Source organism: Setaria italica, chromosome III (genome assembly GCF_000263155.2).
Source record: "Setaria italica strain Yugu1 chromosome III, Setaria_italica_v2.0, whole genome shotgun sequence".
NCBI classification, from domain to species: Eukaryota; Viridiplantae; Streptophyta; class Magnoliopsida; order Poales; family Poaceae; genus Setaria; species Setaria italica.
Genome location: NC_028452.1, coordinates 20,754,656 through 20,769,904, shown reverse-complemented (window position 1 = coordinate 20,769,904; position 15,249 = coordinate 20,754,656). Strand labels below are relative to the sequence as shown.

The following is a 15,249-nucleotide window of genomic DNA, read 5'->3' as shown; positions in this document are numbered from 1 at the left end:
TGCGGTACATGCATGGAGTACTAAATGTAGACGAAATTAAAAACTAATTGCACAGTTTTGTTGTACTTTGCGAGACGAATCTTTTAAGCCTAATTAGTCAATATTTGGATAATAATTCATAAATACAAACGAAACGCTACAGTGTGCTACAGTGCTGTAACAGTAATTTGGCACCTCCCAAATTTGCCAAGTAAACAAGAGCGATATTTTTTTATTTTTCTCCCTTGCAATATATGTACTAGTATTTATAAATTACCTATCCTTCCCATAATGAAATAATTAACAAAAAGACATATATGTTCATTTATAAATTACCGATCAGCACTACCCTAAGACACCCTAGAAGATAACATGATTTAAACATAAAGTTTGCACATTGTATGCAATAAGATATCAATTTTTAAATTCGCATTAGCTTTTAATATAAATAGTAAAAATAGAAACATAGCTTGGTAAAAATGGGAAAAAAGAGATAAGATGGGCTTCGAGAATATGAGCCAAACGCTCACAGTGCACATACACACATTCATCCTTATAAAACCACACACACTACCTCTATAAACACCTTCGAGAATATGAGCCAATATATATTGAGATTGACGAAGTCATACAGGCGTTCCGATGTCAATAGGCACATCACCAACTACTAAAAAAATAATAATTAGTAAAAATATGAGCACTCGTACTGAGTCGGAGACCCAAATGTATATGCACAGGTTCCATCGTGAAAATTCTAACAAAGTTGAGCTATGTTTGCAAATGAAAAATGCTATTATGATAGCCCTAGACTTGAATTTTTTATATCATGAAGAAAGCATAGTAGCTATACAAAAAAGTGAAGGTAAAATAAAATATAAATTGATGATAAAGTTGGGATTACATGTACACCTAGATTGCAACTAGTATTAGACTATTATTCATAAATTATGGCTTTGGCATGGCACTGAAGTGGCTACATGGGACAAAGACTGGCACAATTCTTTGTTGATCATAGTGCAAATTTAAAATATTCATCTAAATTTATAAACTTCAGTGCGCTTGTGGAGAAAATGTATGATGCATTTTTGGGTGTATATTATCTAGCAAAAACTTGTTACTCACTTTGTTTGAAATTGTAAGTCGTTTTAGTTTTGTATTAAGTGATCGAGCAAGTTTATAGAACAATATACAAATATCTACAACACCAAGCTAGTTTTACTAAATAGATCATGAAATATACCTTGATAGTGTATTCATTTGATATTGTAGATATTAATATATTTTCAAACAAACTTGATTGAAGTTATATAAATTTGACTTAGAATAAAAAGCTAAACTAACAATTTGCAACGGAGAGAGTACTAAATTGGATTACGAATCATCGGATCCCAAGTGTCAATAAAATTTATTTTCTTTATTTTTTTGTCTCTTTTTTCTTTTGTGAATTAGATCGAATCTCATCAACAGGTAATGGTCATGCTGTTGAAACAAAAAAAAAGATAAATGTTGGTGCGCAAATATGGCTGTATCGGATTTAGTGATCGGCAGTCCACTAGGGGTTACCTAGGTGGTAGATTTGTAGACGGGGAAGATCGTAAGATGAAGAACTCGAATGGTAACACAGGGGTGTAAGGTTTAGACAGATTTGGACCTCCGGAGAGTAATACCCTACATCATGTGTTCTAGTTTATTGTATTGCTAATCGCAGGTGCGAAGAGTTAACGTGCGTTGGGTTCTCTATCCTAGGGGGTGTCCCTAACCGCCTTATATAGGCTGACGACCTAGGTTTACAAGTCGAATAGGATCTAATCCTATTCAGTTGTTACAAGGAAATAAATCTGAGTCGGTTTACAACATGAATCCCATGATATCCAGGCTGAATTGATTCGCCCGGCCTCCTAGCTTGCGCTTCACATGTCTTCATGCCTTGGCCCACACGGCATGGTTGGGCAGGCCCACCTGTCAAAGTCGACGAGTATCTTGGTCGGTGGGGACCCGTGGGTACCTTTATCCCTTAAGCCCCCGAGCGATGTGGAATCGAACAGGAGTTTGGTGGATGTGCAACGAAGCTTGTAATGCACTCGACTGAAATTGCGGTGTCATCATAGTGATGGAGAGGCTGCACAGTGCTCAAAAAAGGAAGAAAAATCGAAGCTTCCACAGGCGTATGACCAAATGCACATGGCTATGCAACTGCCAAGCTCCGGGATGTCTGGCATCCTGTAGATCGAAGGAAAGCACATGGAGGACGTTGCAAGACGCACTCCATATGGAGTATCCCCCAAGCATTGAAGCGATTAAAGTAATCGGTTCAATGGTTAAGAATCTGATGTATTATTTCCGTCATAAAACGAATCCAAATATAACACCCAGCCCCCAAGTATGAGGACTGGCGGAGCCAAGAGGCATGCCAACCAGAGATATGTGCCCAGCCCCCAAGCATGAGGATTGACGGAGCCACAAAGGCATGCCGACCTGACATAGGCGCCCAGCCCTCGATCACGAGGGCTAGCGGAGCCAAGGAGGCACGCCGACCTGAGATAGGCGCCCAACCCCCAAGCGCGAGGCATGCCAACCTAAGATAGGCGCCCAACCCCTGAGCATGAGGAAGGGTGGAGCTACGAAGGCACGCCGACCTGACATAGGTGACTAGCCCCCAAGCGCAAGGACTAGCGGAGCCAAGGAGGCACGCCAACCTGAGATAGGCGCCCAGCCCCCGAGCGCGAGGACTGGCAGAGCCAAGGAGGTACGATAACCTGAAATAGGCGCCCAGCCCGCGAGCGTGAGGACTGGCGGAGCCAAGGCGGCATGCTGGCCTGAGTTAGGCGCCCAACCCCAGAGCGCGAGGACTAGCGGAGCCAAGATGGCACGCTGACCTGAGATAGGCGTCCAGCCCCCAAACGCGAGGACTAGCGAGGCCACTGAGGCACGCTAACCTGACATAGGTGCCCAGCCCTCGAGCGTGAGGACTGGCAGAGCCACGGAGGCATGCCGACCTGAGATAGGCACCCAGTCCCCGAGCGCGAGGATTAGCGGAGCCACGGAGGCACGCCGACTTGAGATAGGTGCCCAGCCCCCAAGCTCGAGGACTGGCGGAGCCACGAAGGCACGCTAACCTAAGATAGGTGCCCATCTCCCGAGCACTAGGACTAGCGGAGCCACGGAGGCACGCTGACCTGAGATAGGCGACCAACCCCCGAGCACGAGGACTGGCGGAGCCACGGAGGTACGCCGTGAGATTTAACGGAAAACCCGTGGCTTCCATCCATCGCATGTGTCGTAATGGGGGATCCGCGGATTCCAGTGCTAGGTTTACGCCGTTAATGCCTTCAAAAGCCGAAGAGGCGCATTTTCATTTTCATTGCCCCACACTCACCGTCAAGCACCGCCACTGCCAATGCTATCATCATCGCGCCTGAGAGCCCTAAGTCATGCCGCCGCATCCACCACTCCTCCACCCGAAGGTTGTAGCCACCGCCTCTGCGCCGCCTGTCCCCGCTGTATGCAAACCAAGAGACCCGCCCACATTAGATCTGCATCACGAGGGGTAGAGACTAAAGTGATAGCGGTGGAGCAAGCACTGGACCCTTCCACCTATTGGGTGAAGTCCGTGATGACCGAGGAGCGAATCTAGGCCCTAGTCAACCGGGGTCTCCTTGGGCCCAACATGCTGCTGGAGTGGAAGGTGACCGCCGGCCAAGACTTCCCTACTGAGGACAGGACAGAGGCTGTTGTCTTCTCGGTGTTCTTCAAGCGTGGATTTGGGATCCCGACGGGAGATTTCTTCTGTGGGTTGCTAAAGTACTACAAGATCAAGTTAGTGCATCTCAACCCTAACTCTATTTTGGAGATCACAGTTTTTATCCACCTTTGCGAAGCTTTCCTCAGCATTCCTCCCCATTTGAATCTGTGGAATATCTCTACCAATTGAAAATTGTGTTGACCAAGGAGAAGTCGAGATTGATCTGTGGTTGTGGATTTTCGCTGAAGCTCAAGGACTCGAACAAGGGGTGGTACAAGGAATGGTTCCTTATCGACAATCAGAAGCCCAAGCTGTCATCCCACCTTGGATATGCACCCTTGACAATGCCGGAGTGGTCAAACCAGTTGACCTCTGCGGAAATGGTTTAGGTGAAGCAGCTGTTGAAGGAAATTGCCAACCTAAAAGGTCGTGGGATCACAGTCGGGGCTGTCAGCATCAACTTTTGTCGGCGGCTGAAGCAGCCGATCAAGGACAGGGTCCACCCGGCGTATGAGTACTCAGGGCTACTGGTTCCGACCCGAGAGGTGCAGCGAAAGGTGTCGAAGGAAGAAGTTTCCAACCTTGTATGTGAGTTCTTCGGTGGTGTCATCAAGAACAAGTGCTACCCCAAGACGTACTCCCTCAAGAGGCTGGTGGACACAGTAAGATCTTAATTACATCGTTTGGCTTTCCTACTTTACTTTTGCATTTTCTCTGACCGATCTTGTTGATTGACCAGAGCCGTGAGCTTGAGTTCTTCTGTATGGCATCGCTTCCCGGAGGAGCCTACCAGCAGCATCCCAAGATCCACCCGACCACCGAGTCTGACCAGCTGCCTGTTGCCCTTGATTGGGAGTCGGACTCCTCCATTGAAGGGTCGGATGAGGATGCACCAAACGAGGGCAGCAGGGCTGAGGACTCCGTGCCAGTTGGATGCCGGACACGGCAGGCCGTGAAGAAACTTCCCGCCTCTAATTCTCAGAAGCTGAGCAGTAAGAGGAAAAAAGTGGCCGGGAGGAAGGAAAAGACTGCATCGAGCACTGCCCCCACGGACGGATCGACCAGCAAAGTGGATGAGGAGTCCGACTTGCCAAGCCCGGTCGCTAAGAAGATGAAGGCCGAGCTCCTTGAGATGACCACGGCCGATGCAGAGCGAATCAAGGAGAAGCTGAAGGCGGAGGTTCGGGGGAGGGAGGGAGGAGGGACACCAAGCGAAGACATGTTGGTGCTGCCACCACCCTTTTGTCCCAAGTTTTGAGTGAAATAGAGCACCATGTAAGTGTAATCTAGTTATATTATCCACCTCATGATTCTTTTGCTGCATGTCTTTCTCATATTTCCTTTTGCACCAACAATACAGGAAAAACGTGCTAGATGATGAGTTTGGTACACAGCCGACTGTTGGTTTGTGTCATGCTGAAGGAGCGAGCGGCCACATCCTTCAGCACTCCTCACCTCCAGAGGCCGGTGAGGACCAAGATCGTCGGGTGGGAGGAGAAGCAGTGCAAGTTCCGGTGCCAAAGTAGGGCATGGTCGAGGATGCTGCGGCTTCAAGTGCGGTTGCTATGCACGCTACTGCAGCCAGCTCCGGGGCTACAGAAGTGACTGGTGAAAGAGCTGGAGCTACATCCCACCTGGAGGAGCTGCCCAGGGATGATCCACTGCTAGAGAGGTTCGCCGAGGATGCCGACGTGGATATGCAAGAAGGAGATAGCCTTGTTGGGGACGTGTTGGAAGACAAGAAGGACCTTGCTGAGCTACAGCAGACGTCTTCCAAGGTCTCTACACTGTTATATGTAAGTATGCCAACTACCATTGGAGATCTGCATTTGAGGTTTCATTTCTTTCCAGTGTGCTGAGTTTAGTGTGTGGGCAGAATCTAGCCGTGCGTGCGCACAAGAAGGTAGACACGATTTAGCGAGCCGAGGAATACCGTTGTAACACCCGTAAAATCTACCAACTCAAATCACCCGCTAAAAATTGTTTCCAAAATCTTTTTACCGTTGAGCACCCGAAAATCTAAATCGTCCCGGCGATTTCGCCATCCCGGCACCCGAAGCCGACAACCATCCTTTTATCCTCTCCGTAAATTTCGCCGCCTGCCGGTCGACAGACCGCCGCGCATGCTCCGACCGCATTCTGCAATCACCGCTGACTCTCCCTTTCTTTTTTCTCTCTCTCTCCTATTTCCTTGTTTTCTCTTTTCTTTTTCTTCCTTCTCTTTCTTCTTTCTTCTTCCTTCTTCTTCTTTCTTCTTCCTTCTCCTACCTTCTTCCCTGGCTGGTCACGCACGCCACCCTCCAAGCTAGCCCCCCTCCTAGCGCCACTTCCTCTGGCCGGCCCCCCTCCCTTCTCTCCTCACCACCGGCGTGTGGGGCCCATCGCCCGCGCCTGCGCCCCTGCGCCCCCCCCTTTTTTTCTCTCGCCTCTCACGCAGGGCCCATGCCCGGCGCCCCCTGCTTCCTGGCACGCCATCCCCGACCCCGGCCGGCCGCGCCTCGACGACCGTGCTGCCGGCTTGTCCCCCATCGGCCCCCGCTCCGCCACCGCGCCTACCCGGCCGTGCCTCCGGCCCCCTCTCCACCACCGCGCTAGCCCCGCCTTGCGCCGGTCGCGGCGACGCCCGCCCCGTCCAGGCCCCCACCGGCAGCTTCCTTCCTCGCCGCCTATAAAAGCTGCTAGAGCCCCGGCCTTGCCTCGTCGCCCCACCATCACCTCACCGAGCAGCCCGCCTTCCCCCTACGCCCGACCGCCACCGCCTCCTATCCTCCACCGGCCGCCCCTTCCCAACAACCAAATCCCCAAGGTAAGGGGCAAAACGGAGTCCCCACGGCCTCCTCCACCTTCCCCCGCCGCCCAAGCTCGCTGCCAGCGAGCCATGGCCGGCCGCCCCCACCGGATTTCCCCTCCTCTCTCCTCTCCAAGTCACGGTTCAAAGGAGGAAGAAGACCCCCCCCCCAATTTCGATGTAACCTCCTACTTCTCTCTATTCACGAAATAACCCTCCCACCTCTCTCATACTCTTTCCATAGATCAACCCCTCCGCCTCCCAAAAGTATTTACAAATAGGTCCCTGGTTTCTCGCAGTTTAGTCCTAAAGCCTTGTTTTGACCCCTAAATACACGGTTATCTCATCATTTCATGCGCCAAACTTCCTCCAATTAATCCCAAATTCGACCACGTCATCCTCCAATATACTTCCGCCAAGTCATATCCAAATTTCATGGAAATACTCATTCCTTCTACTTTTCGTTCGCGTTCTCTGTTCGAAGCTCAACGGGTAAAATCTTATTTTCTTTTATTTATTGTGTGCTCGATTGTGTGTGCCCTAGGTCGTGGAGTACCCGAGGAAGAGTTTGACCGTGAGCCCAGGCCCGAGGACCAGCACCGCGAGCAAGAACCTCCGGAAGGCTTTGAGGACGGCAACTCCAATCTCACCCTTTGATGCATATTTATTCCTAGTTTTCAAACACAACCTATTGGCCTGTTTTACAAAATTGTATATTGTTTTACTGCTGAAATACGGTTGGATAGCCATCCCTTGATTCTTATGAACATTTCTTATTTGTCCTATAATTATCTCTAAATATGATTTGCTCTGTTTGGATGATAATTACTGCTAGAATGCTTCGGACCTTGTTACTCAATTCAATCATGACCACAATAGTTTATTTAAAGGATAAATGTGTGAGTGTTTTCAAATGAGAAAATAGATTTTCGAAAATAAAGAAAGGAAATTCTTAGATGAGATGGATGGGTGTTTCTTGTGTGAAATGCCAGTAAGTTGGGCTCATACCTTTATGGTTGAGAAAGGTTGGGAGATATCCATCTTGTCACATTTAAGGACCAAGTGATGTGCCATATTGCCTAACCTACTATCATGCAACCACTCGACCGTTGTGTGGGCGGCGGCTTAGCATAAATCCCACTAGCTGGTCTATTAGTCATCAAGAGAGCTGGTGAGCAATGGGAGACCATGGAGAAGGACTAAAAACTTTGTGAACTTAAATCCCGGTTAAGACATCGTTGGAAGGTCATTAACCCTTGGTTGCTTCCATGTTGGCTAGTCATTCTTAGCTAAGGTGGGTAATGGCTTTGATAGGATCTGCACCAACACAAAGGTGATCGTGCTGCGGTACCCTACTTATAGGTAAAGTGTACAACCTCTGCAGAGTTAGAACCTATCCAGATAGCTGTGTCCACGGCATTGGACGAGTTACGGCTTGCACACATAACTAGTGTTTGGGTGATGGATGCTTTCCATGGTGTGAGTTGAATTTTGGAAGGTGTCCGGCAGTCGCGTCGTGAGCTACTGTGGACGGGGAGTCCAGTAGCATTAAAAATTGGATCCTTTGTGTAAGATCAACCCCTCTTATAGATTCGAGTACTAAAGAAAATGTTTTGTGAAAATCTCTTTGAAAAGGAACCCCTGCATGTGTGGAAAAACCTAGCTTTATGGCAAAAATAAACCTTAGCCTTATCCTTGTTATCTTGAGCATATTCTTGATTGTATCCCCCTCCATGGATGGGGTTGGACTTGTTGAGTACTTTTGTACTCACTCTTGTTTGTTGCTACAGAGGAAGACCCAGACTTCATTGCCGAGGAATTTGAGTAGGAGGTCGCTTCCGCACCCAACGCTACCTGTGGTGTTGGCCTTTGCAGAGTGCTTCCACTGCCGTGTAGTCCTGAGTGCTGTCGCTTGACAATAGCTTGACTCGCTGCTGTGATTTATTTGCTCATCATTTCGGCGTGGCTTTCGCGCCCACTCCCTTGGGAGTTGTACGGTATTTGAACTATCTATTGAATAAATGTGTTATCAGCCTCCTGGAACTGATATTTGTATCATATTTAGTCTCTGATGATGTGGGGATGCTTCAACAGTCTTAAGGCACAGCAGCTTGAGGCCGACCTCAAGAGGGCCAAGGAGGACGCCGTGAAGCTACTCAAGCAGAAGGACCGAGAGCTTGCCGAACATAAACAGATAACCAAGGAAATCCAGGGTGACCTCGATGCACTGTTAAAAGGTATGTTGCTCCGACCTGCTGGCTTGGTTCTAATCCTGAACTCCTGGTGCTTATGTGTGTTGATTCTGATGGGCAGATGCTGATGCAAGGGAGCATAGGCTCAGCCAGGACCTCAAGGAGTGCGAGGCGGCCAACGCCCAGCTCCAGCAAGATCACGATGTGGTAGTTCACTATGAGTATGCAGTGTCGTAGAAACTGGCTTATGAGGTTGGCTTGCATAAGGACACTGACCAATGCTTAGTCACCGCAATGCAAAGTCTTAAGCGTGACCAATTGGTGATTGCAGGGCTGGAGGTGGAGCTGGAAGGTCTGCGCAGGGCGGCCGGCTATGTGATGGACATGGTCCAACTGGAAGCTGACCCAGCCGGGCCGATGCCACTTCTCGATCACCTTAAGAGTGCGCCTGGCCAACTAAAAGGATTGCTAAAGGAAACCGTGATGGAGTGCACCAAGAATGTCTTGGTGGTACTAAAGATGCACTTCCCACGGATTCCTCTAGAGTGTGCTGGTGCAGGGGTCGTAGTGGACTTTGACATGAGGAAACTCCCGGAACTGGCCAAGGAGTTTAATGGTGTGGTGGAGAATGTTGTTAAGGAGCTGGACCTATAAAACAGAACTTGTGGTGTATCAATTTGTTCCAGATTATGGATAATTATGTAAATAGATGACTTGTGAAAATGGAAAGCATCCACCCTCCTTTATTGTATATGACAGGACATCAAGTGGATTAGACCTATAGCCGCTAAGTGCCCAACCTTGTTTGGCCAGCACTCTGCTGAGAGTGGATCTCGAGCTTGTAGAGGGGGCAGGTGCAAAGTTGTCTGGGTTTCACGAGCTAGGACACCGTCCACATGAGTTAGTCATATTTGCCGTGGGAGGGGAAGGAGAAGGGGTGAGACACGAAGGTCGGCACATAACGGGGGAAGCCCCTGAGCAAAATGGCAAGGGTATGGTCCGTCGATCAGGTCGAAACAACCCCCGAGCATGAGTAAGGGCTCGGGTAAGGAAGCGAGAAGGTGGTAGGTACACAAGGAACCTCTGGGGTTTTATTTATTCAATGCAAAATGTAAAAAGAGTACATAGCTTTTAGGTCTTAGGGGTAGAAGCACCGCAGGTGTTGGATGTTCCATGGTTTGGGGACGCTTGAGCCGTCCGCCCACTGCAGCCGGTAAGTGCTGGGTTGGATGACTTCTTTAACGATGAAGGGCTCCTCCTATGGGGCCGACAGCTTGTGCATGTCCTTGGTGGACTGGATCCGGCGGAGCACTAGTTCGTCGACATTGAGTAAGCGTTCCTGGATGTTCATGTCATGATAGCGTCAAAGCTACTACTCATGCCACGTATGCTGGATGAGGGCCGCCAAACGGTGCTCTTCTAGGCTGGGCACCAAAGGCTACATCTGTGGGCAGTACAGCCTCTGAGCCGTAGACAAGGAAGAATGGGATGTAGCCGGTGGCCTGACTCTTTTGAGTGCGGAGGCCCCAAATGACGTGGGGTAACTCGCGAAGCCATTTAGTGGCGTACTTGGATGCGTTGTCAAAGATAGAAGACTTGAGGGATTGAAGGACCATCCCATTCGCATGTTCGACCTGGACATTGCATCGTGGGTGAGCTACTGAGGAGTAGTATACGTTGATGAGGTTATCCTAGCAAAAATCCCAGAACTCGGATCATATGAACTATTTGCCTAGATCGGTGATGATCCAATAGGGGACCCCGAAGTGGTGTGTGATCTCTTCGACGAATTGAGCGGCTTCAGCCGACTCTATGCTGGTGACAGCCTTGACTTCGATTTACTTGGTAAATTTGTCAACCGCCACGAAAATATGGGTGTATCTACCCGGAGCAGTCTTGAAAGGGCCGACCATATCCAGCCCCCAGCAGGTGAAGGGTTAGGATGGTGGGATGGTACGCAAGGCCTACGCTGGGAGGTGTTGTTGCTTGGAGAAAAATTGGCACCCTTTACACCTCTGGACGAGCTCTGTTTTGTCAACGATAGCAGTTGGCCAGTAAAAGCTAGAGTGGAACGCTTTCCCGACCAGGTTGCCCGAGGCAGCATGGTTCCCGCACGAACTAGAGTGGATTTTATGGAGGAGTTCAAGGCCTTAGTTGCGGAGGATGCACTTCATCAGAATGTCGTTAGATGCGGCCTTCTTGTACAACTCCTTACTGATCACAACGTAGTTGGTGCTGCATCGCGCGAGCTTTTCGTGCTCAGCTTTATCCTCTGGGGACATGTTGTCGGTGATGAATGCGATGAAAGGTGCGCGCCAGTCATCCTCTGCCTCGATCATCAGGACATCGGTGGGCGTTGGGTCGACCTGAGCCTGGATGTTGCCGTTAGCTTGGTCCAGATCCAAAACCTTGATAGAGGGTTATCTCAAGTCCTAGACGAAGATGCCAACCGAGACTTGGGTGCATTTCGAGCCGAGCTTGGATAGGATGGTGGTGGCAACATTGTGTTCCCTGGGGACATGATGGAACTCGAGATACTCAAAGTGAGCCTCAAGTTTGCGGACCACGGCGCAATAGGCATCCATGGTTTCCTAGGTGCACTACAAGGACTTGTTGACCTGCTCGATGATAACCTTGGAGTCACCAAACACCAGGATGCACTTAATGCCAAGCGAGACCTCGATGCGAAACCCGTGTATGAGGGCCTCATACTCAGTGACGTTGTTGGTAGCCTTGTATTGGATCTAGAGAACGTACTTAAGCTGCTCGCCTTTCTAGGATATGAAGAGGACTCCCGCGCCAGCTCCTTCGAGGTTGAGGGTGCCGCCGAAGTACATCATCTAGTGCTCCGACCTCTCCAGGGAGGGAGGCTCTTGGATATTAGTCCATTTAGCGACGAAGTCAGCCAGGATCTGGGACTTGATCGCATGACGTGGGTAGAAGTCGATGTCAAATTTGCCGAGCTCCATAGACCATTTGACCACTCGACCGTGTACATCCCTGTTGTGCAGCATTTCATCGATTGGGTAGGAGGAGACCACTTGGATCTTTTGCAATTGGAAGTAGTGACGCAGCTTATGGGAGGTAATCAAGATTGCGTAGAGCAATTTCTGGACCTGCGTGTACTGGACCTTGGAGTCACTCGGGATCTCGTTGACGTAATATACCAGCCTTTGCACCATGTGGGTATGGTTGGGTTCTTCGCGTTCTACAACTAGCACCGTGCTCACAACATGTGTTGTCACAGAGATGTATAGCTGTATCATTTCTTGGTCGGCTGGAGCTGTCAGGATGGGAGGGGTTGAGAGGAATGTTTTAGGTTCCTTGAGGGTCTTGCGGGCCTCGTTGTCCCACTCGAACTTGTCCACCTTCTTGAGCAGCTTGAAGAAGGGGAGTCCCTTTTTGCCAAGCTTGCTGATGAAACAGCTAAGGGCCACCATCATGCCTGTAAGCTTCATAATGTCCTTTTTTCTAGCCGGCTGCGCTATGTTCCTGATGGCGTCCACTTTGACGGGGTTAGCTTCGATGCCGCGTTGGTTGATCATGAAGCCCAGGAGCTTTCTGGACAGGACACCGAAGACACATTTGCCCGAGTTGAGTTTCCATCAATAGGCCCGGAGGTTGTCGAAGGTTTGGGCAAGGTCGGTGATGAAGTTTTCTTCATGTTTGGTCTTGACAACCACATCGTCGACGTAGGCCTCTATGTTTTTGCCAAGTTGTTTCGCGAGGCAACTCTGGATTGCCTCTTGGTAGGTGCCGCTGGCGTTTTTTAACCCAAAGGTCATGGTGTTGTAGCAGTAGATGCCATACGGCATTATGAATGTGGTCCTATCCTAGTTGGCAGGATTGAGGGTGATCTGGTGATAGCCCGAGTAGCAATTAAGGAAGCACAGTAGGGTGCAATCGGCCGTGGAGTCCACGACTTGGTCGAAGCGTGGAAGAGGGAAGGGGTCCTTAGGGCAGTGCCTGTTGAGATCGGTGTAGTCGATATACATTCTCCATTCACCAATTTTCTTCTTTACAAGGACTGGATTTGCTAACCAGTCAGGGTGCTTACATTCACGGATGAAACTGGCAGCTAAGAGCTATTTATTTCTACCCTAATGGCCACCTTGAGATCTTGAGCGAAACGGCAAAGCTTCTGCTTGACCGGCCTTACTATCTTGCTCAGCTCCAAGGAGTGCTTAGCCAGTTTTCATGGGACACCAGGCATATCGGATGCTTTCCACATGAATATGTCCGAGTTGTCCTTGAGGACACTGGTGAGCATGTCTTCCTATTTAGGGGTGAGGTTAGCCCCGATGAGGGTCGTCTTGGAGGGGTCTTCCAGGCCGAGGCTGATCTTCTTGACTTGCGGGTCGGGCTGCAGTGCTATTGGTGTTGCGTCCACCTCTAGGAGCATTAGGTAACTTTGGTCCACCTTCTTGGACTTGGCGAGCATCATGATGGCGTTGGTCGATTACTCCAGGGTCTTGATGAGCTGCACAGTTTCCGTGTCGCACTTGTAGGATGTTTTAACATTGCCGAGATGGAGAGGATGCCATTTGGAGCCGGCATCTTGAGAATGAGGTAGGTATGGTTGGGGATCGCCATGAACCTCGCCAGCATTGGCCTACCAAAGGCAGCATGGTAGGAGGTCTTGAAGTTGGCAACCTCGAAGGTGAGGTGCTCGGTGTGGTAGTTGTCAGGGGTGCCGAACGTGACCGGCAGGACGACTCTCCCGATAGGATAGGATCCTTTGCCGGGTACTATGCCGTAGAATGGGTCTTCGCAGGGAAGGACCGCATGAAGTTGAAGTCCATGCGCTTCAGGGTCTCGGTGAAGATTATGTTGAGGCCGCTGCCACCGTCAATCAGCACCTTGGATAGGAGGACTCTGTCTATGATGGGGCACACCACCAATGGGTAAGACCCGGGGTCCGGGAGGTGCACCCAGTGATCTTCCCTGGAGAAGGATACGGGCATCTCCAACCAGCGCAGATACTGGACTGGTGTGATGGAGACAAAGTGCACTTCCCGTCTTTGCAACTTGTACTTGCGGTTGCTATAGAAAACTTTAGGGACACCGATGCTGGTGTTAACCTCCCGCTTGGTGCGCTGGAACTCGCCGTTGTCATTGTCGGTGCCCTAGTTGGTGTCAGGGTTAGGCTGGTCACGGTGCTCTTCTCTGCGTTGGTCGTCGCGATCATCACAGCGGCGGTTGTCGTGGTCGTCGCAGTAGTGATTGTCGCGGTGGTTGTCTTCCTTGCGGTAGTCATTCCAGCGAGGCCGCTTGTATTCCACCAGGGTGCTTAGCTCTTTCTTGATGACCGTGCAGTCCCGAGGATTGTGGCGTGCGTCCTTGTGGAAGGGGCACAGGGCGTTCAACGTATCGTCAAACTTCTCCTGGAGGAAGGTTGTCTACCTCACATGGTCAGCTATAGCGGCGAGGACCTCAGGGGCCCTCTTTCAAGGTTGGGAGGGCTCCGGCCGGGGCTGGGGGCTGATGGTCTTGATGGGCCGGTGGTTCGTAGTCGTTGTTGTGGCGGTGCTTGCCGTCCTTGAATTGGACATTCTCAGCCTCATCTGTGTCGACGTGAAGATTGACGATCTGCATCATGGCTCTGACCATCTTGGGAGCAGCCTGGAACATGGTGTGGAACATCGAGCGATTCTTGAGGCTGGTACGGAATTACCAAATGACATCGCGATCTTAACCGCTGGCCAGCCTATTGCAGTTGTCAAAGAAGTGGTTGACGTACTCGCGGAGAGTTCCGTTCTTCCGCTGGCAGACTTGGCCAAGGTTCTCCATGTTTCCAGGTTGGGTGTAAGTGGTCTGAAGGCTCTAGCGAGTTGACCCCAAGTGTCGATGCAGCCTTGTGGGAGGTTCTTGAGCCATAGCAGAGGTGCGCTTCCCATCACCACCGGGAAGTAGGCGGCCATCTAGTCGTAGGTATCATTCGCAGCCTTGACCATGGTGAAGTATGTCTTCAGCCAAATCGTTGGGTCAGAATGACCATCGTACTTCTCGTTGATGGCTAGCTTGAAGGTGGGCGGCCACTGAACAGCCCTGAGGTGGGGGGTGAATGCGGCGAACCAGGCGGTATTGTACCGGTAGGGCCCTGGGGTGTTGTAGGCTTCGCCAGGGGTGCCGTAGCGACGGTCATACTCATCGTGGCGGCGCAACTCCTCCTCCTGGCGGTTGCCAGCCTCACACTCTGTGTCGCGATTTGGCTGGTTGCCAACCCCTGGAGCGCCGAAGTCGTAGTCATACTGGGTGTGCCGGCGAAACTCCGCCTTGTCCCGCTCACGGTGACGGTTGTTGAGCTCACCACGGAGGCCACGGAGGTTGTGGTCAGGTTGCTGGCCAGGCTAGCCACGGCGTTCGTGGTCTCCTCGTCCATCGGGGCGATGGTTGTCGTGGTGGTGGTTATCTAGTCGGCGATCATCGTCATCGGGGTTGTGGTCGTTGCTTAGAGACTAGTCTACCTCCTCCTCTAGAATGGGTTCCAGCCGACCTCCCCTGCGGCGGTCATTATCAGCTCGACTCCGATCGGATCTACTCTGGGT

At 50.6% G+C, this 15,249-nt stretch overlaps 1 protein-coding gene across 1 annotated transcript; it reads right to left on the bottom strand.

The window, feature by feature from the left end:
• Positions 1-10,851: 10,851 nt before the first annotated feature.
• Positions 10,852-11,286, bottom strand: LOC101774709. The gene is made up of 2 exons (XM_004963717.1): positions 11,152-11,286; positions 10,852-11,109 (listed from the first exon to the last, which is right to left on the bottom strand). Exons 1-2 carry the CDS (start codon positions 11,284-11,286, stop codon positions 10,852-10,854), a joined length of 393 nt encoding a protein of 130 aa, XP_004963774.1.
• Positions 11,287-15,249: the final 3,963 nt, after the last annotated feature.